This window comes from Elephantulus edwardii, unplaced genomic scaffold, assembly GCF_000299155.1.
Source record: "Elephantulus edwardii isolate Elephantulus edwardi_28Jun2011 unplaced genomic scaffold, EleEdw1.0 scaffold00015, whole genome shotgun sequence".
Lineage (NCBI taxonomy): Eukaryota > Metazoa > Chordata > Mammalia > Macroscelidea > Macroscelididae > Elephantulus > Elephantulus edwardii.
In genome coordinates, this window is record NW_006399765.1 from 7,887,424 (window position 1) to 7,912,896 (window position 25,473).

Below are 25,473 nucleotides of genomic sequence, written 5' to 3' on the forward strand. Positions count from 1 at the left end.
TGTCCCTGTCTCTCAGTGGAGTGTCTCTCTCTCTCAGTCTTTGTGATCCCCTGACAATGGGAGGTAAAAATAGCCCAGGGGCTGTGCTGGTGGAGATAAAAGGGAATTTGCCTTTTGTGTCCTGTGGCCAGGCTTGGGGGGGCTGTGACACGTGGAGATTGCTGACATAGCTCTCCTCCACTGACCTTGACAGCAGCAATAAAAGGGGTAGCCCAGCTCCCAGCCCTTACCATGGTGCTGAGGTGAGTGATCGGAGCTGAGAGAGCAGCCGGATGGGCAGGCACAAGTCTGTCTACATCTGTGGGAGAGGATGCTCTGGTGTTTGAGGGTGTGTGTTGGGGGTTTACCTCGGGAGGGTAAGATAGGTAGCCCCAAGGAGTTACCTAGCATTAGACCTTGTGGGTTGTGAAAACGTGCCTACCCAACATGGCTATGTTTGCTGGCATTCGGCTATCTTCCAGTATCTGCTACCTTGGACCACCTTGAATCTCCAAGATTTCTAGCCCCTTGTACGCTATCTCTCCGTACCACCACCATGATGGACGTAAGTGAACTTGGGGAGTCAGCCTGCTACCTCCGCCAGGGTTACCAGGAGATGATGAAGGTGCACACTGTTGCCTGGGATGGTAAGTGAAGGCGGAGACAGACGGAGCACAGCCAAGGGAGACTTAAAAGATTTGACCATGATGGGTGGCACTGAGCTCTGTGTAAAGGGGATACTTTGGCATGACAGCATTGGCCTGGGACCTTGTCCCCAGAGTCTGGGACACTGAAATCCTAGCAGTTCTTCATGTGTCTTACATGTCTGTAAGCCTCAGCTTTCTCCTCTGCAAAATGGGGGTATTGCCTGCTGTCTGGGACTTCAGTGGGTAAGAACATACTCAGGCTCAGACATCTGAGAGGAGGATGGTTGGTGTGTATGCCGGCTGCCTCTTCATGTGCACAAAACCTATGCTGAGGTTATTTTTAGCACTTTCCATGGTGCCATAGCTGCTGCTTGTTAGGGACAGGATCACAGACTATACTATTTATGACCAGATTTGCTCACAGGACAATAATAACAATAGGTAACATGTGTCCAGTGCTTCTTGTATGCCAGATCCAGAGCAGATGAATTTGCAGGCTTCCTCTCATTTATTCCCAGCAACAACCTGGCCGGGGCTGTGGCCAGGGCCACCTTAGTGGGTGTACACCTCTGCAGTCACACAGAGTACCTGAATCAGAAGGCCTCGTGCTTGATTTTGTGTTTTAGCATTGTCCTGAAATTTTTCATAAGTTTTACACGTTGCCGCACACTTTTAAATTGACTATGCTTAGAAACATGTGCAGGACGGCTATAGCCGTCATTTTAAAGAAAGGGACTGTTTTCATTTTGCACTGAGGCCTAGAAATAAGATAGCTGGCCCTGACCAAAGCATTTGGCTAATAAGTGGCAAAGCAGTGACTAGAATCCAGTAATCTGTAGCCCGAGTCCATGCTTTTGACCATGAAATATGGAGCTAGCAGACCAGTCTGCAAGGAGCCTAGGACACAGACAGAGGAGACCTGAGCTTGAGTCTTCAGTGAAAGGTGGGAAGCAGAAGCCTCATTAGATTTATGTGTCTGATACTTGGTCATTTCTCCATATGGATTTTCCTGAGCTCCTTGTAATCTACATTTGAGAAGACTGATCAGAGAGAATGAAAGATTTTTTTTTTTTGTAATCACACAGCAAGTATGGTGAAAAGTAAGGCTTAATGTGGTCCTGTGACTCCAACCTTGGAATGAGGGGACCCTCCCAGCTCACTGTCCATCCAGGGATCTGTGCAGTTAGCCTTTGCAGTCCTGCCAGAGAGCCTCTTGGACCGGCACAGACCTGTGGACACAGCTTGGGAACCTGAGCTGGGCCCTAAACCCTGGAAGCCTCTCTGAAAACGTCAATGTTTTGCTCTCAATCCAGGGAAGAAGCGGGTTTGGGTGCCTGATGAACAGGATGCTTATGTGGAAGCCGAAGTGAAGTCAGAGGCCACTGGGGGCAAAGTCACCGTGGAGACCAAAGACCAGAAGGTTTACTCCCCCTTTTCCTGGGATTAGTCTTTCTGTTCCAAGGGCAGAACTGCGGGCCTGGGAACGTATAGGGGCGGGAGGCTGATGGCATTCAGGCTACTCTAACCTCCAGTGTGACTTGGTTTCACTGGCAGGTTCTGACTGTTCGTGAAGCTGAGATACAGCCTATGAACCCGCCCCGCTTCGACTTGCTGGAGGACATGGCCATGATGACGCACCTCAACGAGGCAGCCGTCCTGCACAACCTGCGCCAGCGCTACGCACGATGGATGATCTATGTGAGCCACCAACAGCGGGAGCCACGGGGGCGGGGCAGGGTTAGGAGAGTGGGCGGTGCTAGGAGGCAGGTTGGGGGTGTGGTGATGCCACTTTGGGGGTGTGGCCATATGCTGGGGCGGAGCCAAGGGCCAGGGTGGGACCCAGGCAGCCACAGAGAGTGTGCAGTGGCATTTAAAGCGACACCTCAGGCACTCTCCAAGGGCTTACGGGGTTCAGAGGGCTGGAGACTAGGATAGACAATTGACTCCTAATAATGCGCAACTATCCATTGTCTCCTCAGACGTATTCCGGTCTTTTCTGTGTCACCATCAACCCCTACAAATGGCTCCCTGTCTACACAGCCCCAGTGGTTGCTGCTTACAAGGGCAAGCGCCGCTCGGAGGCCCCGCCTCACATATATGCAGTGGCAGATAATGCCTACAATGACATGCTGCGCAGTAAGGACCGCCTTTGACCCTCTTCCTATATCTAAGGCCCTTACCCTCCCAGCCTTCAGAGACATCTCCGCATAGGACGCCCTTCTGGTTGGTTGCTCTCCCTCAGGTGTTTGAGTGGTAGAGACAGGCCCTATTTTTAATCTGCTGAATACCCTAGCACGACCCTTCGACCCTTCGGCCTCTCCCAGTGGGACCTGATCTTCAGACTGGTCTCGCATGGTCCTTCCTGTTATGACCTTGGAGGGTGGAAAGGTGGCCCCAGAGTATCCACATGTGACTAGTCCATCACTTTGATTTACTTCTCTGCTTCCCCTCCCCCCTCCTCCAGACCGAGAGAACCAGTCCATGCTGATCACGTGAGTGTGGGGCTCTGGGGATGGGGTGGGAAATACTGACCACCCCAGCAGGAAAGATATAGAACCAGAATGACTTCCCTGAGTCAGAATTCAAAGTGTTTAAGATAGGACTTTTAGTTTGATTAAACCTGAGCTTTTCCCCTGTTCTGGGCTGGGTATGTATCTTATCAGAGTGCATAGGGAAGGTTTGCCCAGTCACCAACCCCTACAGCTCGTCTTCCCTGGGGCCCAGAATCTCCTCCCATCCTGATATTTTGAGGGTTTTGATTCTGACACAAGAAGAGGAAGGAGGGGTTCCTTTACCTTTCCTCCTCCTCCTGGTTGGTTGGTTTTGGTTTTTTTTTTTTTTTTTCTGATTTCTGATTCTGGATAAGGATCTTCTCTGCCCACAAGGGAAAACAGTAGACCTTCCACAGGTCAGGTTCATGCCCAGCTGAGCCAATGCAGACATCGTGGGTGCATCTATGCATGTGCACCTGACTAGTGAGGTCTGGTGATTAAGAGTAAAGGTTTTGATGCGAGATAGATTTGAGTTCAAGTTCTCATACTTCTACTTCCAATGGATATGTGCCTACTAGCCTTTGAGTTTCATCATTCAAAATAGAGCACTTCTACATACCTCAGTTTACTTTTCTACCATGCAGAGTTCTGAGTTAATATGTGCACAGCTCTCAGTAAAGACTACCAGGTAACTCCTCAGAGATCCATGTCAAAATTCACAGAATGGAAGTGATAGCAGAGCCTGACTTATGTGATTTTTCCCCTAGGTTAACTGAATTGATACAGGTACAATATATGGCCCAGGTCTTAGTTTTTCATAACTACTCAGAATCCCATTTCTAAATTTACAGAATGAAAGTGACAGCAGAGCCTGCCTTATGTGGGTTTCCCCCCCTGAGTTTAGTTAATTAATACAGGTACAATATTTAGCCCAGGTCCTAGTTGCTTTTTGTTACTGTGTACCATCAAGTCCGAAATGACTCCTAGCTGACCCTTAAGCAGGTTGTCAGAGGCAGTTAATCACATGGGAGGAGAGTTCCCATCTTTCTCCCCCAGAGCAGCTGGTGGATTCAAACCGTGAGCCTTTGGGATTACAGTACAACTTCTTACCACTAGGCCACCAGAGCTCCCTTATTGCCCAGCAAACACTGCCATCCTCTTACAACAGTGATTGTGGATAGCTGAACATGCATAAGGACTGATCCAGGGTTTTGATTTGGGTTCCTAGAGCTGGGAGATATGGGAGTGGGGAAGAGAGGGGACCCTTATTTGAGGGATGTGGGAATGGGGAAATGTGAGTGGCCAGATGGACATTGGTGACTTATATTTGTGTTGTCCAAGCGGAGAGTCGGGGGCCGGTAAGACGGTTAACACCAAGCGGGTCATTCAGTACTTTGCCATCGTCGCTGCCCTGGGAGACGGGCCCGGCAAGAAGGCCGTAAGACTCGCCCAGGCGGGCACTGCTCCCTGCTCCTTCCCACCGTTTTTCTTTTCTTTCTTCTCTTCCTTTTGTGTTTTTGTTTCTTTTTTTTTTTTCTTTTTCAAAAGTGACTTCCCAGAGCTCCCAGCCCTGCCTGAGCCCCCTACCCTCATGGGGGACTCTGGCCTGAGTAAGGCTTGACCAGAGAGGCTGTGGTCACCCCAGATACACTCAACAGCTATGCTCAGGGCCCGCCACAGTGTTCTCACTGGTTTCCACCTGAATGAGGGGCCAGGCCATCTCCTCCTCCTTAATTTGTGTGGTTTTTCTCTTTCATGAGGACCTTCATATGAAAGGGTTTACCAAATGGGCCTTTTTTACTCAGTATTTCCCCCCAGCCCCTTGCTTTTCATGTACCGAAGATGTAGCTACCCAGTGTTACTCGCCACTGGTAGTTTTATATGATGGAGTTTAGTCGGGGCTGTATTGCCATTCACAACAGCCAAGGATTGGGGATGCACACCTGGACCCCATGAATTCTTTATGGTTTTTTAAATCAAGTGAGATGCCATGGGTTTTTTTTGGTGTTTTGGTTTTTTTTTTCTTCAAAGTCTAACCTTTTTTTCTAACTTTAGTGTTGGCTGTTCAGAGCTCTGTGGATACCTTCTTCTGTACCACGCCCAACTCACTGACCCAAAATGAAGGGCCCTTTTTTAGATGACCAGTGACTCTTTCCTTACAGCCTCTACTTCTGATCTTTTTGAGCCTTGCTTTATTCTAGGGTCTTTTTCCCCCCCCCCTTCTCTTTCTGTGTTTTTTCTTCTTTGTTTTGTTTTTTTCTTTGTTCCTATTATATTTTCTTGGTTTTTTTATTTTTCTCTTTCATTTTTGTTTTTTGTTGCTTTTGTGGTTGTGGCTGCTGTTTTTGCCATTTTGTTTTGTTTTTGCTCTTGACTTTTTGGTGCCCTCTCCTCCCTTTCCTTCCCACCCTCTTTTCCAAAACCCCCATAATGTCTCCAGTGACACTGTAGAAAGTTGGGGCTCAGTCAGTGACAGGAAGAGATGGCAGGGATAGGCCAGACCTTGCAGGGACCCTGCAAGGAAGGGCTGGGGACCCCTAGGCAGAAGGAAGGAGCCCTAAATTGTGCATTCTGGGGAGAGAGTTGGGCAAGGCAACAGGCTGGCCCACAGGTGGAGTGGATGCTAGAAATTAAAAGCTTTATCAACACCCCAACTCGATCCCAAACCTGGCTAGATGGGCCAGAAAGAGCCCTCCTCAAAGGTACTGCATGTGAATGTGTGGAGTGGGGCTCAGAGAAAGGGTTCCTGCCTCTTCTGTCCTGTCTCCCCCCCTAAGCAATATTTCTGGGCTGAGGTGGATTGATCTGTAAGTCTTGGGTATTCTGAAGTGAGCAACTAGACTCTCCTGGTCTCATGTCTATCCACTCCAGAGTCCATTCCTTCCTCTCTCCAGGCTTAGGGCATCTGGGTAGAAAAAAAAGAAGGGATGGGAAATGGAAGAAAGAGAAGGATGAGGATAGAAAGGAGGAGAGGGGTGATGCCCTCAATTCACCCCTCGGGTCACACTATATCAGCCTGTTGAGTGCTTTGTGAGGCTTGGGTCCAGTGCCAGCTTTGTCACCAACCTACTGGGTGATGTTAAGCATGTCACTTTCCTGCTATGAATCTTAGATTCCTTACTAATGAGTTGGATATCAATAACAGGCACCAGGCAGAGTCTTCTGAATGATAGTAGGGGTGCAGCTGAACAACAAAGACATACCTAATCACAGTACAAATGAGACTATGCTGTCCCAGCGGGAGATTAGGGCTGGAGAAGATTCAGAATGACAAGTGGACTCTTCCAACCTCCAAGCATCTGGAGGGGACATTTGAGCTGAGCTCTAAAGGTTTTAGTCAGGAAGCTCCTAGCATCGGGGGCAGGGGCCACTTCATAGAGTGTAGAGTATGAGATGGAATTGGAGGAGGAGAAGCACTGAGTAGAAAATTCCCAGACATAGCCACTGGCCAGGACCATCTTCACTCCCACTTTCTAATGTTTCTTTAACAATCTAAGAGGGTCAGGACCCTGGTGGGGGGCAGGGGGAAGAACACGTTGGGATACCTAACCTTATTTGTCCTGCCACCCCTCCCTCAACCCATGAGGCCTCAACTGCCTAATTGTGCCTTCCTTCTTCCCCCAGCAATTTCTGGCAACAAAGACAGGGGTAAGTCTGGGGTCAGTGTGAGTATGAGACCCCAGGGTCCCCTTTCACTTTGACAATCAGATGGGGTGATACTCGGATTGACTGACCCCTCACTGTCCACCGCCCCCCCCATCCCCAGGGCACCCTCGAGGATCAAATCATTGAGGCTAACCCTGCCATGGAGTCTTTTGGTAATGCCAAGACCCTTCGGAACGATAACTCCTCCCGCTTTGTGAGTTATCACCCTGGCTGTGGGAAGTGGGCAGGGTAGGGTTGGGGCACGGGGCAAGGGGGGCCGTGTGGCGTGGTGCACAACGATGCATCTGGGGCAGAGCAGCACCACTGGGCCCAACTGAAGGCTGTCCCTCTGCTCACAGGGCAAGTTCATTCGCATTCACTTCGGCCCCTCAGGGAAGCTGGCATCTGCTGACATTGACAGCTGTGAGTCTGGGAGAGGGTGGATTTGGGTGAGTGTGGGCGAGAACCTTGGAGGAGGAGGCACAGAGCTAGGCCTGAGTTCATCATCATCTAGTCTATTTTGGCTTCCTTTTCTGGGCACATCTCTCCATCCTTCAGCTCAGGCCACCACACCCCTCACCGGGAACATTGTTCCAGCTTCCACATGGTCTCCCAGCCTCTACTTCCCTACCTGACTGTCAACCAAGCCAGAGTGATCTTTCATTTCCTTTCCTGAATTAAAAACCTTTAGATCTTACCTCCTTTAGATGGAAGTCCTCAAGGTTCGGCTCCCACCTTCACCTCAGTCTTTTCCCAGACTCCAGGCGGGACAAGCCTTGCCCCTCTGTTCCTGTCCTTGTTTTTATATATAGGTTTTCCCCATCCTTCCAGGCCCCTTAATCCAGGGAAAAACAAAACTAAAAATCATTCTCATCAAGTCAGAACTAATTCATAGCTAACCTTCTAGTGAATTTCTGAAGCTATAAATCACTTGACGGGAGGTTGCCCGTCTTTGTCCTGTGGAGCCGCTGGTGGATTTGAACTGCTGGAGAGGAGCAGCCTTTGTGTTAACAGCACAACTTCTTATGGGCTTGCACTCCAGGAAGCCTTCTCTAAATCCTCAGGTGTCACCCGCCCTGTCTAACCCAGTCCAACTGCACAGATACCAGATGCCCCCCTAGGATATATGACCAGTGGATCTTTTCAGGCAAATGTGGGCACATGGTAACAGGGCAGTGATTCACACCCTGACCCATGTAGACGCAAATACAGGCTCTGGTGAACATGCACACACAGTGACCCACAGCAGTCCTGCTCCCGAGGAAGGAGCATATATTTATGGATCAAAGAGTGAAAAAACAGGTGGATAAACAAAACCCACACAAAAACACAGATACACATTCATGCACGTAAATACATCCACACACAGAGCTGAAAATGAATACAGACAGATGCTGCAGGAGACCCTTCTCCACACATGCTGCTGTGTACTGACCCAGCCCCTTCCCATCCCTTTGCCCTTTCTTCACTGTCTGCTTCTCCCCAGACCCTCACCCCTGCTGGGGTGACCTGCTCTGGGAGGGAGTGGTAGATGAGCACCTACCTCCCCTTCTCCCAGATCTCCTGGAGAAGTCACGGGTGATCTTCCAGCTGCCCGGCGAGCGAGGCTACCATATCTACTACCAGATCCTGTCGGGGAAGAAGCCAGAGCTGCAGGGTGAGGGCCCCCGGGTTGATGGAGTGGGGTGAGGAATAGGCTCCAGGAGAGGTCCTGGAGGGCCACAGACTCCTGCTGGGCAGGGCCTCCCAGGAACCCCATCTTGGCTTTAGGGGAGGGAACGAATTTGGCATAGCCTGACTGTCCCTCCTCTACCCTGTGTCCCCAGACATGCTGCTTCTGTCCATGAACCCCTATGACTACCACTTCTGCAGCCAGGGCGTCATCACAGTGGACAACATGGACGATGGGGAGGAACTCATCGCCACTGATGTACGGGTGTGGGGGTAGGTAGAGATTCAGGGTGGCTGCACCCTCGAGGCACCCTGACATCCCGGCACCCCTCTGCACAGCACGCCATGGACATCCTAGGCTTCAGCATGGACGAGAAGTGCGCCTGTTACAAGATCGTGGGGGCTCTCCTGCACTTTGGCAACATGAAGTTCAAGCAGAAGCAACGGGAGGAGCAGGCTGAGGCCGACGGCACTGAGAGTGAGGGGCCCTGGCTCACATTACTGTTGTCTGACACATAACCCAGTGTGCCCACCATAAGCCCTATCCACAAACTTTGTCCTCAGTTTTGTGAATCCTGATTATAATCCTGATTCTTCACCTTCAGACCCTCAGCCATCTAAGACTTAACTTTTTTTTTTTTTTTTGCCTTGAACCTGACCTCTTTAAGGTTATAATTACAGGCTTGGGCTCTTAGCCACCTTCTTCCTTACTCCTCATGTGTCTCCTGCAGGTGCTGACAAGGCTGCCTACCTGATGGGCGTCAGCAGTGGGGACCTCCTCAAAGGTCTGCTTCACCCTCGGGTCCGGGTTGGGAATGAATATGTCACCAAGGGCCAGAGTGTGGAGCAGGTGAGCTACTTATGGGCTGGGGTCAACATGAGGGCAGTGGGACAAGGATCCCCTCACTGCTGGGTCCCAGCTCAGTCTCCTTGTTCTTCCAGGTGGCATTTGCAGTGGGGGCACTGGCCAAGGCCACCTACGACCGGCTGTTCCGGTGGCTGGTGTCGAGGATCAACCAGACGCTGGACACGAAGCTGCCCCGGCAGTTCTTCATTGGGGTCCTGGACATCGCTGGTTTTGAGATCTTTGAGGTGAGAGACACTCACAACCCAGGTTTTGTTCCCTTCAATATGGAGGACTCAGGGTGAATGGGGGCCTCGTGGTCTCTCTTTCTTGTATGTCGCTGGGCCTGCCTTTCCCTGTCTGTAAAGAGACCTTCTGAGCCCACGCCTCCTTCCCTGCAGTTTAACAGCTTCGAGCAGCTGTGCATCAACTTCACCAATGAGAAGCTGCAGCAGTTCTTTAACCAGCACATGTTCGTGCTGGAGCAGGAGGAGTACAAGCGCGAAGGCATTGACTGGGTCTTCATCGACTTTGGCCTTGACCTGCAGCCTTGCATTGACCTCATTGAGAAGGTGGGCCCTGGAGGCAGGTCACTGTGAAGGGGAGAGTGGGTGTGGAGGTGTGCACAGTGACAGCAGTGAATGTGTGCTGTGTGTGAGCAGGCATTTAGGTGTGCTATTATCTTTATTTACTAGAGTGGGATTCCGAGGGTGTCTGAAGAGGTGTTTTGGAGAGTCTTGTGAAGATGTGTAACCATTTTAAATGTCCAAGTGTGTGTCCCAGTATTGCTACCATGCCCCTCCAAGGTGCACACAGTTTTGTAAAACATACAGCCCTTTGGCAGTCACCAAACTGTGTCCTCAGACCTGGCCTGGGAGCAGGGCGAGGGAGGCTACTTTAGTTGCATTTCCTTATCATGCAAACAGAAGAAAAGAAATTAAGAAAATCAGAAGGAGGAGAAAATGTTTGCTGTAATTCTGTCACAATCCTGTCTTCACATTTGGTGAACCTATTGCCATTAGGTCACTTCCAATTCAGTGATCCCATAGGACTGTGTTGTTGTGTACGGGGGATTTGGAACCGACTCGTAGCTGACCCTCCAACAGGTTTTCAGAGGCAGTAAGTAATCAAAGAGGAGATTTTCTGCCTTTCTCCATGGAGTTGCTGGTGGATTCAAACTGTGTGCCTTTGGGTTGGCAGCACAGCTCCTTACCACTAACCCATCAGAGCGCCCTGCAGGACTATACAGTAGTCAGTCTTGTAGGGTAGAACTGTCCTTAGGGTTTCCAAAGCTATAAATCTTTACAAAGCAGACCGCCACACCTTTCTCCTAGAGCTGATAGGTTCTAACCACCACCTTCTCACTTAGCAGCCAAGCACTTAAACGCTGTACCACCAGAGCCCCTTAGCATTTGGGTTCATTTCCTGCAGATCTTTTATCCTGGGCGTACATCTTCCTTTGGCATAAATCCATTTATTTTGAACATGTTTGAATGCTTTTCAGGAAGGCAGAGTTGTTCGCAGAGCACATGCTATGTATCTGGTCCCTTTCCCTAATTTCCAGTGTTGCCATTTATGAGGTGGACTTAAAGTTTAATGTTATTAAACACCTGCATTGAAGGTATTCCTTTCCCCATTTTGCAGGTTAACAAAGTGAGGCTTAGAGAGATCCAGTCCCCACACCTAATAAGTGAGGAAGCCCAAAAGATTTGTACTCAACTCCTTCCCCCTCTCTCATGGGAGTGGGAACTGAGATGCAGTTTAAGCTTGTACACTTCTTATGAGCTAATTGTGCAGGACAGGATTGGAAGCAAACCTGCTGTCCTATAAGACAGTACTCCTGGAGCTTTGTCCCTCCAGGGAGATGACTGGCGTGGGACTGGGGTAGGTGGACAGGCTCCCAGAGAGCAAGGCTCTGGCTTGATGGGAACCCTGAGACTCCCACGTACCTTTTATGTTTATCTTCTTTTCCCCAGCCACTGGGCATCCTTTCCATCCTGGAGGAGGAGTGCATGTTCCCCAAGGCCTCAGACGCGAGCTTCCGAGCCAAGCTGTATGACAACCATTCTGGGAAGTCGCCCAATTTCCAGCAGCCTCGGCCAGACAAAAAGCGCAAATACCAGGCCCACTTTGAGGTGGTCCACTACGCGGGTGTGGTAGGTGCCCTCTGGAGCCCCGCTGTCAACCACTCCCCTCCCGTCTTCTCCCTGTTCTTTCATCTTGGCTCAGCCCTTGTCTCGTCCCTGCCAGGTGCCATACAGCATAGTGGGCTGGCTGGAGAAGAACAAGGATCCGCTGAATGAGACTGTCGTTCCCATCTTCCAGAAGTCACAGAACAGGCTCCTGGCCACCCTCTATGAGAACTATGCAGGCTCCTGTTCCAGTGAGTACTGAGGGCCAAGATCGCCACTCTGGGAGGGACTCACGGCCACGTCCCTGGGGTGACTCATCCCCTTTCTCTACTAGCTGAGCCCCCTAAGTCTGGGGTTAAAGAGAAGCGTAAGAAGGCAGCGTCGTTCCAGACGGTGTCTCAGCTGCATAAGGTGAGGCCCAGACTGGGCCCCCATGTGGGCCCCTCACCCTTGCAGCGTCCAACCCACCCTTCACTCCCTGCTCTGTTCTCTGCACCCTGGGCGGGTGGCCGTTAAGACTTGCAGTGATGTTTAACTCCTCTCCACGTGAACATCACAGCAAGTCTGTGCTGCTTCCCGTCCCCTCACTGCCTGGCAGGGCCTGGGGAGAAGGGCTGGGGACCTTGGGGGCCTCTAGGAGCGGTAGGCTTGGTGGGAGAGTGAAAACTTGTGGGATGGTGATGAAAATCCAGTTAAGCAGGAAAGGGCCAAGAGTCATAGGAACCAAGAATACAAAATGTAAAAGCTCTGAGACACAGTTGAGAACCTTACACATCAGTCCTTAGCAGTTCTGACCTTCTGTGTTACCTACCCAGTTCTGGTTCTCTGCCCCTTTTATGCCTTCCCCCCCGACTCTTTCCCGCTCCCAGGAGAACCTCAACAAGCTGATGACTAACCTGCGGGCCACACAGCCCCACTTTGTCCGGTGCATCGTCCCCAATGAGAACAAGACCCCAGGTAGCCCCCAGGACAGTGTTGGTGGGGGAGGGGCTCCCTGGAGGGGAGGTTACAGGGTGGAGTTGCCAGCACTCGGCTCTGCAGAGCCTCACAGTCAACCTAGACAGCTCTCCTTCCTCTGAGGTGTGAAGGCATGTTCACTGACCTGTCTCCCTTAACCTCCACCGTGTCCAGGGGTCATGGATGCCTTCTTGGTGCTACACCAGCTCCGCTGCAATGGGGTCCTCGAGGGAATCCGGATCTGCCGCCAAGGATTCCCCAATCGACTGCTCTACGCAGACTTCCGGCAGCGGTCAGTGCCTCTCGCCCGGCCCTCGGACATCCCCCTTTCCCCTTGCCCTTGGAGGCAAGAACCTGAGGTTGCAGGAAAGGGACATGCTTGGACGCCAAACACTAGGTTCTAGTCAACGAGGACAGAATGGTAGAACAGAGTGTGAGGTGGATGGACAAACGTTCCAGTGAGTGAGGGCTGTGGTTTAGCCTGGGCGGTGAGGGGTGGGGAGATGCGTGCAGTTTAGAAGATTGGAGGTGGAGCCAGCAGGCCTCACTGATGCCGTGGATACAGAGTAAGAGAGAAAAGCAACGAAGGTGAATCCCAGGCTTTTATCCTGAGCAACTGGGGAGTTTGTGGTAGATGAAGACAGATATTTTAGGGGGAAAGGAGGTGAGAAAGCTGCTGGTAGCACAGTAGTTAAAGCATCTGATGGCCAAGCAAAAGGTGGACAGCTTTTCCTCATACAAATGCTTCTGAAGCTGTTCTGCTTTGCCCTGTGAATTGGAATCGACTAGATGGCAACAGGTATTTTTATTTCCTAGGGCAGATGTAACAAATGGGCACAAACGGAATGACTCAGAGCAGGAGGAATTTGCTCCTTCATAATTCTAGAGCGTAGAAATCTCAGTTCAGGATATCAGTAGGGCCTTTGGAGACTCTAGAAGATTCTTTCTTAGCTCTTCAGCTTCTTGTTCCGCCACCCCATGTTTCCTGGCTTCTGACAGCATAACTACAATCTTAACACCCTTTCCACATGACGTTTGCCATTTCTTCTCATGTCTTTGCTCCTCCTTATAGAAGGATACCACTTACTGGATTTAGGCCCACTTTGAAGCCCTACTTCAGACTTTATATTAACTGATTACATCTACAAAGACCCTATTTCCAAATTAGATCACATTTGCAGGTCCTAGGGCCTAGGACTTCAGCATATCTTTTTTGGGGATACAGCTTCATAATTTGTGGGTGGTGAACTGAGCTCTGAACATGTCAAGTCTGCAATGTCTCTCATATGCATTTTCTAAGAGAAGCTAAGGGAGAGATGGGATTGATTAGTCTGACGCTCAGGGCGGCAATCAGAGCTGAATGTCAATTTGGGGAGTTAAATGAGAATTGATATCGGTGTCCTGGTGACACAGTGGATCAAGTGCTCTGCTGTTAACCACAGGGTTGGCAGTTTGAACTCACCAGTCCCCTGCAGGAGGGAGCTCAGGTGGCCTCGTGGTAAGGACCTATACAGCCATCCCAAAGGCACGTGATTTGACCAGCCTGCTGCTCTGCCAAAGAAAGATGGGCAGTCTCCTCCCATTCACTTTATAGCCTCTGAAAACCCACTGGAGGGTCAGCTATGGCCTGTTGGACTTGATGGTCCACAGCAGCAGCAGCCCTCTGCAGGAGAAAGATGTGACACTTGATTTCTGTAAAGCTGACAGCCTGTGAGCCCCTGTGGGGCAGTTCTCTGTCCTGTGGGGTCACTCTGAGTAGGAAGTGACTTGATGGCAGTGTTTTGGGTTTTTTACTTTACGTTTATGCAACTTCTAGTGTATGAGTGCTCAGTCACTGCTATTGGCTCCTTCCTACTTCCCTTTACAGATCTGATCCTGTCAGGCTACAGGTGTCCCTAGTTCTCGTCTCCTCCAAAAGTAACTGTGACCATCCACACAGGCTGTTATAGATGTGCGTACAAAGAGATGCATGTAAACATGGGTCAGTAGACACACACACACACACACACACACACACACACACAGAGTTCTGTAACTTTGTTTTTTCATGTAGTGTCAGTTTTGGAGATGATTCCTTGTTAACATTTATTAATATTAAATCTACATATTCATCTGTTTCTTCTGGCTATAAAATATCCTTTATTTAGTTGGCCCTCTGAGTGACTGTCCATAGCCTGCTTTGTTCAGACACTAACATGGACACGCCCCATCTGGAAGGGGGCAAAGCTAGGAAGCCAGGCTCATCTATTAGTATTCCCCTTACAAGCAGGGAGGTCTGGTAACCTAGTGGCAAGAAGCTGTGCTGCAATCCTGAAGGCACATGGTTCAAGTCCACCAGCTGCTCTGTGGGAGAAAGATGGGCTGTCTCCTCCCTTGCGCTTCTGGTAAAACCTGCCAGAAGGGTCAGTTATGGTTTAGTTCAGACTTGATGGTACACAACAATAAACAACAACATATTGGCCTTTTAAAATCTTGATTACTCTTTTGAAAAATAAATTATAAAAGCACTGCATGACAAAACTGCAGCCTCTTAAAGAATTTAAAGCTAAGCAGAATATGCCACTATCCCAGCACCACGATGCCCTGCCAGAGTGTGCAGGTGAGGTCCCCTACAACCTCCACCTCTGAGAACCTGGTAGTGATAACACATTGATACACACCAGTCTCCTCAGTCCTGGGAGTCTGTGTTCAGTCAGCCTGTGATTCGCACCCTGGCCCTCTCCTTACCAGCCCTCCCTTCCCAGGTACCGCATCCTGAACCCCAGCGCCATCCCTGATGACACGTTCGTGGACAGCAGGAAGGCTACAGAGAAGCTTCTGGGCTCACTGGACCTGGACCATACCCAGTACCAGTTTGGCCACACCAAGGTTAGAGCAACCGGAGTTAGGGGTGACCGTGGGTGTAGGGTTTTCACTGGACAGGGTATATGTTGACAATTGGAATCCTCCGATCCAGACCATGCCAGGGTATGAGGTTACACCTGACCATTGGCTTGCCTCTCCTCCAGGTGTTCTTCAAGGCTGGGCTTCTTGGCACCCTGGAGGAGCTGCGTGACCAGCGTCTGGCCAAGGTCTTGACATTGCTACAGGCACGAAGCAGGGGCTGCCTCATGCGCTTGGAATATCGGCGCATGCTTGGAGGCAGGTGTGTGTATGTGTGTGTGCGCGCATGCGTGTGTATGCGCGTGCACGCACAGGGGACAGGGCGACAAGACCCAGGGTACAACCACTGTCTCAGGCTTTGCAAACCTTGTCACACTGCCACATGGGTCTGATTATTTTCTGTGACTGGTTGGATGGTTCTGTATATCCTCCCAACCCCCAGCCACCATTTCCTCAACTCAAAGGTGGGGGTGATAATACTTCCTGCTCTTTGCTCCAAGCCATCCCAGAGCATCTTCCAGAGCAGTTGTCTAGCCCTCGGAGTTTCCCAAATATTTGTTAAGGTCCAGGCCTCGCACAGGACACTTGACTTGTACCATCTTGGTTGATAATAAGCATCTCAAGAGGTACGTGCTCTGGTATCTCTGTAGACAGAGATTCATAGCAGCTAGCGATGGCCAGGGGCTGAACTGTGATCCCAAACAATCCAACTTGGGAGCCTGGAAGTCTAATCACTTTCTGAGTCTTTAGGCTACCTGAGGGGACAACCTGGACACCTGGCAGAGTCCCACCATCTCCTGTGTGACCTTGGGCCTTTCCTCCAGTCTCACTATAAAATGGGGCTTTAAGCCTATTTCAGGGGCCAGTGAACGAATGCTCCAGAACAGCTAGTACAGTGCCCGGCCTGGTGGTTGCTCAGAGGACAGCAGGGGTATCCAGAAGGACATCAGGGGCAGCGCTGAGCCTCCTTGGCAATTTATGGCCACTCCTCCCCAGGGACGCACTGTTCACCATCCAGTGGAACATCCGTGCCTTCAATGCGGTCAAGAACTGGTCATGGATGAAACTTTTCTTCAAGATGAAACCCCTGCTGCGCTCAGCGCAGGCCGAGGAGGAGCTGGCGGCCCTGCGGGCAGAGCTGCGGGGACTGCGAGGGGCGCTAGCCACCGCTGAGACCAAGCGCCAGGAGCTGGAGGAGACACATGTCAGTGTCACCCAGGAGAAGAATGACCTAGCCCTGCAGCTGCAGGCAGTGAGTCAGCACGAGGGCCTCCCCTCAGGATCCTGGGGCCTCAGGAAACCCAGGGGCTCCCAGGAAACACTATGACTAGACCCCCAGCACGAGAGCTCTCCTCCTGGTCCAGGGGCACAGGATCCTTCTGCCTTGGAGCTCCTGTCCCTGCCTGGGCCTCTCATGCTCCCACTCAAGTACAACCTCAGCTTCCCCCTGAAGCTGCACAGGGAAGTCCTACCTCCCCGTCTGTACTGTCCTTGTTATCCCTAAAGCACACACTTGTTCTTCTAGACCGAAGGTCACAGGAAGGGATGACAGGTATCAATAATAACTAGAGTCCAAAATCTCCCCCAAGTCCTTTCAGCACATACTTTCAGTATCACCTGTGTTCTAGACCCCAGGTTAGCATGGATGCACTAGGGGGAAGATCATACCGTGATGTTACTAAATTCACCAGCATACGCAGGGGAAGCTGTGCAGCCAGGTAGTAAAGAAACAGAGGGTATTGGAGCTCCTCCATGGACACAGTAGGTTGCCCCTGAACCCCACTCCACCCAGAAGGCCTCGTCCTGCTCAGAGAGAGCTGATAATTGGCCTTTCTAGCATTCCTTTCTTGCCATTTTTACACTGTCCCTTCCTCTACCAGAACTTTCGTCCTACCATCCCTTCACACCTAAGCTCTTCAGGTCGGAGAGTTGGTCATCTGGTCCCCAGGGTCCAGCTTGACCTGAGTCCTCTATCAGGGCTCCCTGACCCTGCCTGGACTCTTCCCCACTCCCCTGTATCCCCCTCCAGGAGCAGGACAATCTAGCAGATGCTGAGGAACGCTGCCACTTGCTGATCAAGTCCAAGGTGCAGCTGGAGGCGAAGGTGAAGGAGATGACCGAGCGGTTGGAGGACGAGGAGGAGGTGAACGCTGACCTGGCTGCCCGCCGGCGCAAGCTGGAGGATGAGTGCACGGAGCTCAAGAAGGACATTGATGATCTGGAGCTGACACTGGCCAAGGCTGAGAAAGAGAAGCAAGCCACTGAGAATAAGGTATGAGCTGGGCTGGCTGTGGAGCAAGGCTTGAGCCAAGGGCCAGCTCTAAACCAGGCCACACTGTGGGCTCTCTCAGGCCCCAGCTATGTGGCCTGGTTACTTCCTTCTGAAGGCTTCTATTTCCTCATCTATCAAATTGGGTTAATAGAAACACTTATTTCATATTTCAATAGGGAAGTAGGAGGAAAATTCAGTGATTGAACTAACCTGATCTAGAAGTTACACAGGGAGCTCTGGTAGCCTTGTGGTAAGGAGCTGCGCTGCTAATCAGAAGGGACATGGTTTGAATCCATCAACTACTTTATGGGAGAAAGATCGGCACTGAACTCCCATGTGATCTACTGCCCCTGAAAATCCACTTAAGGGACAGTTGTGAGTCGGTTCTGCCTTTGCAGTACATAACTATTGTTGGTTTGTTAAGTGCCATTGAATCTCCTGTGACTAATAATGACCCTGTGTACAATAGCTCTGAATCCTGCCCCATCCTGAGCTAGTCTCACTGACTCCGACACACCTAATCCCGTTGCCCCAGTTACTGTGTCAACCCATCTCATCTGGGGTCTTTTCCTTCCTAACTGCTTTAAATAATAGACTCCTACCCCAAAGGACTATTAATCATATTTGCCCAACTTCAGGTAACTTTAGGTAACTACCTAAATTAAATTAGAGGCTCTCAGATCTCCAATGGACTATTATAAAAACTGAACAAATTCAGGATCCTAACTGCTTTAAATAAGAGGCTTCCAAAATTTCAACAGAGTGTTGACCACAGTGATCTGTAGTGAGTTGCCCTGAGAACCCAAAGGCCGAGCATCTCCAATGCTTTGAATCCACCAGCAGCTCTGAGGGAGAAAGGTGGGCAGTCTCCTTGTTACAGTGACCCAATGGAGGGTCACTGAGTCAGACTTGACCCAACAGCATTGATTTTTGACTGGAAGTTGGAGGTCCTGTAACTGAAAGGGTCCAGTGAGCTGCTTAGACGAGGCCATGGGAAGGGGCGTCCTCACGGTAACCCCTTGACTGTGGCACAGGTAAAGAATCTGACAGAGGAGATGGCCACACTGGACGAGTCAGTGGCCCGGTTGACCAAGGAGAAGAAGGCCTTGCAGGAGGCCCACCAGCAGGCCCTAGGTGACCTGCAGGCTGAGGAGGACCGTGTGAGCGCACTGGCTAAGGCCAAGATCAGGCTGGAGCAGCAGGTGGAGGATGTGAGTCGGCACCTGGAGGCTGTGGGGTGGGTGCCCGCTGGGGACCGTGCCCTCTGGGGACTGGCAGACCTGGCTGGTGCTCAGCCTCCCGCCCTGCCCACAGCTGGAATGCTCCCTGGAGCAGGAGAAGAAGCTCCGCATAGACTCAGACAGGGCCAAGCGTAAGCTCGAGGGTGACCTAAAGCTGACGCAGGAGGCAGTGACAGATGCGGCCCAGGACAAGCAACAGCTGGAGGAGAAGCTCAAGAAGTAAGCACAGGGGTGGGTGGGACACATGACTCCCAGCTGGCAGCAGGTGGGGGTGGCTCCTGAGCCTGCCCCCTGGTTCTCGCAGAGGCTGCCTTTGGGAGTGGGAGGTGTGGGATGGGTTCACTAGCATACAGAGGAGTGGTGTCCTGTCCAGCCTGGACCAGGGGAACCTGGACCAGCTTAGCCCAAAGCAGCAGGCTTGGGGAGGGATTGAGAAGAAATGCATGGTGAAGGCAACTTGGGTCCCACAATGCCTCAGGTGTGTGTGGGGTTTCCCTGTGAACCACAGGCAGGTTGAGGGACATTAGGACATGGTGGGCTATGGGTTCACGCCCACCCTGCCACCTCAGGAAAGACTCGGAGTTAAGTCAGCTGAACCTGCGGGTGGAGGACGAGCAGCTCCTAGGGGCCCAGCTGCAGAAGAAGATCAAGGAGCTGCAGGTGCGTGTGGGCCCCCGGTGGGTGGGGCCTGTGCCCCGAGGCCCACTGCCCACACATCCGCCCACCCACCTGTCGCAGGCCCGGGCCGAGGAGCTGGAGGAGGAGCTGGAGGCGGAGCGGGCGGCCCGGGCCCGAGTGGAGAAGCAGCGGGCCGAGGCGGCGCGGGAGCTGGAGGAGCTGAGCGAGCGGCTGGAAGAGGCTGGCGGGGCGTCGGCGGGCCAGCGCGAGGGCTGCCGCAAGCGCGAGGCCGAGCTGGGCCGACTGCGGCGCGAGCTGGAGGAGGCGGCGCTGCGCCACGAGGCCACCGTGGCCGCCCTGCGGCGCAAGCAGGCGGACAGCGCGGCGGAGCTAAGCGAGCAGGTGGACAGCCTGCAGCGCGTGCGGCAGAAGCTGGAGAAGGAGAAGAGCGAGCTGCGCATGGAGGTGGATGATCTGGGGGCCAACGTGGAGACACTGGCCCGTGGCAAGGTGTCCGCCAGTGTCCTGATCCCAACCTCTGACCTTTCACCCTAGTTCACTTGTCTCCCCATACTCACTCTAAGCCAATCCTGACCCTGGCAGCTGTTCCCAAACTCTTGACACACCAGCGTCAATCATTTACAGCCCTGATCCTGACTCAACACTGGCACCAAAGTCCAACATGAGTCCTGGCTGGAAACTCTGACCCTAACTAACCTTAGTCCCTGTCTCCTGATCAATTCTGATTCAGCATCCAATCTAGCCGTAAACCCTTGCCCTGGTCCCATTACTGTGTTGACTGAAACATGATCATTCCCTTAACTCTGTTCCATCCTTGACCTATGTACCACTCAGTCAAGGCAGCTGATAGCTGACCACTCAGTTCTGGGCTAACTCCAGACCAAAATCCTAACCACTGATCCAGAGGCCTCCAATAGTCCAGCCCTCCTTCTCAATGTCTACCCGTTAATCTATGAGCCTGGTAATAAAACCACTAGGCCTTGGGGGAGTGAGGGCTAGGCAGGGAGAAAAGTGCAACAATGAATGAGTAGAAATCCAAAATCCTTGTAAATGTTCATGAAAATTAATAAACCCCCCTGCCCAAAAAACCAAACCACTAGGCCTGAACCTGGTCTCCAGTCCCCTTTTGATTCCTGAGTTCATATCTAGTCTTTTAGTACCTGACCCCAGACCCTGACAGACAGCCTGCTCCCTGATTCACAAACTTGTCCTGACACCTGACTCTGGGTCTCAGGCCAGTGCAGAGAAGCTGTGCCGGACTTATGAGGACCAGCTAAGTGAGACCAAGATCAAGGTGGAGGAGCTCCAGCGGCAGCTGGTGGATGCAAGCACGCAGCGTGGACGGCTGCAGACGGAGAATGGTGAGGGTCCTGGGGTCTGGCCGGGCCACCTGGTGACCTCGCTGTGGTCTTCAGCCCACCGACTGCCCTCTGGCTATTGGTTTGCAGGGGAGCTGGGCCGCCTACTGGAGGAAAAGGAGTCTCTCATCAGCCAGCTGAGCCGGGGGAAGACCTCTGCTGCCCAGAGCATGGAAGAGCTTCGGAGGCAGCTGGAGGAGGAGAGCAAGGTGTGCAGGTCACCGACTACCATCGGTGTGGATGGGCCACAGGGCCTCTGACACGATACTGAACTCGTCAGTGTCCCCACAGGCCAAGAACGCACTGGCCCACGCTGTGCAGGCTCTGCGGCATGATTGTGAGCTCCTGCGGGAGCAGCATGAGGAGGACGCGGAGGCCCAGGCTGAGATGCAGCGGCTGCTGTCCAAGGCCAATGCTGAGGTGGCCCAGTGGAGGAGCAAGTACGAGGCTGATGCCATCCAGAGGACCGAGGAGCTGGAGGAAGCCAAGTGAGTTCCCACCTGGCCGTCTCCTGGACAGGTGACATCCACACCTCCAGCAGATTGTTAACAAAACAAAGTATCAAACAACCTCTCTTCTAAAATGGTCCTAATTGCCTGAGGGTCTAGTAAAGTCTTGGCGCTTGGACCCTCTCCCAGGCCCCATTCATTGTGGCAGTGCTCCCATTGCACTTTTCATGTGGCCTCAATCCTTCCTCAGTCCATGCTGGTTCCATCTCTCCCTCCCTCAGCCCACTTCCTGCAGCTTCTTACAAATGGGAAAGTTGTAGGAATGGGGGAGGAGGGGAGGAGTCAGAACACGGTGGCCAGAGGATCTTGCCCACCAACCATCAGCACACCCCTGTTCATTTAGGTGTTATGGTTGATTTGAAACTCTCAGTAGCGTTGAGGAGGTGTGACTGACACCATTATGACCAGCTAAGCCTAGAATATTTAGTATCTAGCCTTTGGCAGGAAAGGCCGTCCACCCTTGTGTTAAAGCGGAGATCGGGATTTTCTGAGCCCTGCTGGGGTCCTTCCTCCCTGGGCCTGGGCGGCACAGCCATGGCCCGTCCTGCTCCTGACCAGGAAGAAGCTGGCTCTGCGGCTGCAGGAGGCCGAGGAGGGAGTGGAGGCTGCACATGCCAAGTGCTCCTCCCTGGAGAAAGCTAAGCTGCGCCTGCAGACGGAGTCGGAGGACGTGACCCTCGAGCTGGAGAGGGCGACCTCAGCAGCAGCTGCGCTGGACAAGAAGCAGCGGCACCTGGAGCGGGCACTGGAGGAGCGGCGGCGTCAGGAGGAGGAGACGCAGCGGGAGCTGGAGGCAGCCCAGAGGGAGGCCCGAAGCCTGGGCACGGAGCTCTTCCGGCTGCGGCACAGCCATGAGGAGGCGCTCGAGGCCCTGGAGACTCTCAAGCGGGAGAACAAGAACCTGCAGGGTATGGCCTGCCCGGGCGTAAGGGTGCTGCTATGTGCGGGTGACCTTTCGACTCACCTAAGAGCCTTGGGGTCTAGAGTCTCCCAAGTCAGTCATGCTTAGGTAGCCATGTGCCACCCTGGAATTGTGCATGCATGGGGTGACCTAGGTTGGAGCACACCCATGAGGTGTCCACTCTGGTGCCCTGTCCACTCTGCAGAGGAAATCAGTGACCTCACGGACCAGGTCAGCCTCAGTGGGAAGAACATCCAGGAGCTGGAGAAAGCAAAGAAGGCACTGGAAGGAGAGAAGAGCGAGCTTCAGGCTGCCCTGGAGGAGGCGGAGGTCAGGGCTGCTGCAGGGGCGGGTTAGACGTGGCCCTCCCTCTCCTGATACAGGGCCACAGCCCCCAACCCACAGTGCTGACTGTCACCAACTGTGTCAACCAGGGAGCGCTGGAGCTGGAGGAGACCAAGACTCTCCGCATTCAGCTGGAGCTGTCTCAGGTCAAGGCTGAAGTAGACAGGAAGTTGGCAGAGAAGGACGAAGAGTGTGCTAACCTCAGGTACGGGGACCGGGCCAACCTGCCACTGCCACCATCAGGGCCTCACCCATCCTCCTGGGGTATCTACTCCACCACCTCATCCCCACGAGGACAGGCGGGCAGTTGTGCTTGCTGGATTACTGGCCCCCTTTCTGGAGTGTTCGTGAATGTGTGCTCCTGAGCGTCACTCTTGAACTTGCTATGAAGGGGCATCACAAGAGGCTTGAAAAGCCAGGGAGGGATGGGTCATTTCTTCTCAAGATGAATTCCCATCTCCCAAAAGTCTCCGGACTTTTAACAGCCATGGCCTTGCCTTCCTTCCTCAGGCGCAACCACCAGCGGGCAGTGGAGTCCTTGCAGGCCTCTCTGGATGCAGAGACCAGGGCCCGCAACGAGGCCCTGCGGCTCAAGAAGAAGATGGAGGGTGACCTCAATGATCTGGAGCTGCAGCTGGGCCACGCCACTCGGCAGGCCATGGAGGCACAGGCGGCAACGCGGCTGGTCCAGGCCCAGCTCAAAGAGGAGCAAGCAGGGCGTGATGAGGAACAGCGGCTGGCCGCCGAGCTCCGCGAGCAGGCACAGGCCTTGGAGCGAAGGACTGCACTGCTGGCCGCCGAGCTCGAGGAGCTGCGGGCCGCCCTGGAGCAGGGGGAGCGCAGCCGCCGGCTGGCAGAGCAGGAGCTGGTGGAGGCCACTGAGCGCCTCAACCTGCTGCATTCCCAGGTGGGAGCCCGAGATGAAGGTTCAAGGGATGGAGGGCTGTGGCCGGCGGGCTCTGAGGCTCTGCTTCCTTCCAGAACACAGGCCTCCTGAGCCAGAAAAAGAAGCTAGAGGTGGATCTGGCCCAGCTGAGTGGTGAGGTGGAGGAGGCGGCCCAGGAGAGACGAGAAGCAGAGGAGAAGGCCAAAAAGGCCATTACTGATGTAAGGCTGGGTTGGTACGGTAAGGGGCTAGAGACAAGAGCTCAAAGGGCCTTCCACGGGGACTGATCACCTCCTCCCTATGCCACCTTCTCCCCTCCAGGCAGCCATGATGGCCGAGGAGCTGAAGAAGGAGCAGGACACGTGCGCACACCTGGAACGCATGAAGAAGACGCTGGAGCAGACAGCGCGCGAGCTGCAGGCCCGGCTAGAAGAGGCCGAACAAGCAGCCCTCCGGGGTGGGAAGAAGCAGGTGCAGAAGCTGGAAGCCAAGGTATGGAAGGGCCCTCCCCAGATAGGGTAGGCCAGTCCAGGGGCAGGCGTGGGACTTCCAGCCCATTCCTGGCTCTCTGCAGGTGCGAGAGCTGGAGGCCGAGCTGGATGCGGAGCAAAAGAAGCATGCAGAGGCCCTCAAGGGCGTGCGGAAACATGAGCGCCATGTCAAAGAGCTTGCATACCAGGTGGGTGTCGGGGTCTACCTCTAGGTGCAGCCTGGTGCTGTCCTGGCCAGACCTGAATGCTCTCTTTGCCTGCTCAGGCTGAAGAGGACAGGAAAAACCTGGCTCGCATGCAGGACCTGGTGGACAAACTTCAGAGCAAGGTCAAGAGCTACAAGCGACAGTTTGAGGAGGCGGTAAGCAGTGGGGGCAGGACACCTTGGACCAGGTCCTGGTCAAGATGCCTGTGGTACTCAGCTTCAAGTGCTGGCTGTAGTGAACAGGGTCCCAGAGCATGGCCAGCAGTGGGCTCCACCTCTCTCTGGGCTCTGGTTTTTTGCAGGCAGTGGGGACTTTTCGGGAAGGCAGAGTGGCTCATTCACCTAGCTCTGGGCTCTACTATCTCAGCAGAGAGGCAGGTTTCTAGTAGCTCCAGTAGGAGAGCAGACATGGCACTGTGCATCCGAGCTCAGCTGTCCTCTGCTGGGCCAGGCCTACCTGGCACACAGCCACCACTGAGAAAATCTTACCTCTTTCCTGCTGTCTGTCTTGGGGGAGGGGAACAGTCAGTGGAAGGGATACCATCAGGCAGTGGTATCAGGAGCAGAGTTAAGAGTAGCACCAGCCTGCTGTGGGCATGATGTACAGGGACCAAAATAAGCACCTCAAGTTACTGCATGATAAACTGAGGTCCTGCTGTGCCACCAGGAACAGCAGGCCACTGCTAACCTGGCCAAGTACCGCAAGGCCCAGCATGAGCTGGACGATGCAGAGGAGCGGGCAGACATGGCAGAAACCCAGGCCAACAAGCTGCGTGCGCGCACTCGGGATGCCCTGGGCCCCAAGGTGAGTGGCAGGGAGTAGCACCCTTGTCTTTGGCAAAAGCTGGTGTGGGCATGGTATGAAGCTTACTCTAAGGCCATCCTTCGCCCCTTAGCACAAGGAGTGACAGCTGCACCACAGCCTTGCTCTGAAGAGAGATGTCAGCTCCTCCCCTGCCCACCTGGCCCCAGCTCCATCAAGCCCTGGCACATCTGGCCTGAAGACTCACTCCGCCTGCAGCTCCAGTGGGCTTCCCTCTCCTTTAGGGTTCAGGAGTCACCACAGTCCCAAGGACAAAAGTCAAGTCCACATCAATCATTTAAAATAAAGTTCTTTAATAGTTTCCATTTAATTGGTTTATTTGCTGTTAATAAATTGGCAACACAAGGAGGGGCCAAGGGTATGCTCCAGTCAGGCTCCTAAGTGTTTGGGCTCAGGCAGAAGACACTGCCTCGGGCATGGCATCACTACCCTATGCCCCAAGGCATGGCGGGAGGGGCCCTCCACTGCTAAGGTAAACCCCTAGGATCAACATAGCGGCCAATGAGCAAACAGAACCAGAGGAGCAAAAAGAAAACGAGGGTGGGCAAGGGGC

At 53.0% G+C, this 25,473-nt stretch overlaps 1 protein-coding gene across 1 annotated transcript; it reads left to right on the top strand.

Moving 5' to 3' along the window:
* Positions 1-464: 464 nt before the first annotated feature.
* Positions 465-25,005, top strand: MYH7B (myosin, heavy chain 7B, cardiac muscle, beta). The gene is made up of 40 exons (XM_006881702.1): positions 465-626; positions 1,940-2,046; positions 2,181-2,324; positions 2,606-2,762; positions 3,091-3,118; positions 4,460-4,556; positions 6,885-6,977; positions 7,123-7,186; positions 8,322-8,420; positions 8,590-8,693; positions 8,774-8,912; positions 9,166-9,284; positions 9,377-9,526; positions 9,680-9,850; positions 11,255-11,434; positions 11,529-11,661; positions 11,745-11,821; positions 12,280-12,367; positions 12,542-12,659; positions 15,112-15,235; positions 15,376-15,512; positions 16,247-16,502; positions 17,280-17,522; positions 18,557-18,733; positions 18,837-18,982; positions 19,333-19,423; positions 19,502-19,891; positions 20,637-20,763; positions 20,851-20,969; positions 21,052-21,248; positions 21,828-22,177; positions 22,376-22,500; positions 22,605-22,720; positions 23,026-23,422; positions 23,497-23,622; positions 23,723-23,893; positions 23,976-24,080; positions 24,158-24,253; positions 24,765-24,902; positions 24,994-25,005. The coding sequence occupies exons 1-40, from the start codon at positions 536-538 to the stop codon at positions 25,003-25,005; spliced, it is 5,802 nt and encodes a 1,933-aa protein (XP_006881764.1). The 5' UTR covers positions 465-535.
* Positions 25,006-25,473: the final 468 nt, after the last annotated feature.

Bases quoted from the DNA above. Each gene is read 5' to 3' on its own strand.
- MYH7B (XM_006881702.1), top strand. From the start codon at position 536: ATGATGGACGTAAGTGAACTTGGGGAGTCAGCCTGCTACCTCCGCCAG. The intron at 2,047-2,180 runs GTTTACTCCCCC...TTTCACTGGCAG, and splicing joins TGGAGACCAAAGACCAGAAG to GTTCTGACTGTTCGTGAAGC. The intron at 11,662-11,744 runs GTGAGTACTGAG...TTTCTCTACTAG, and splicing joins CTATGCAGGCTCCTGTTCCA to CTGAGCCCCCTAAGTCTGGG.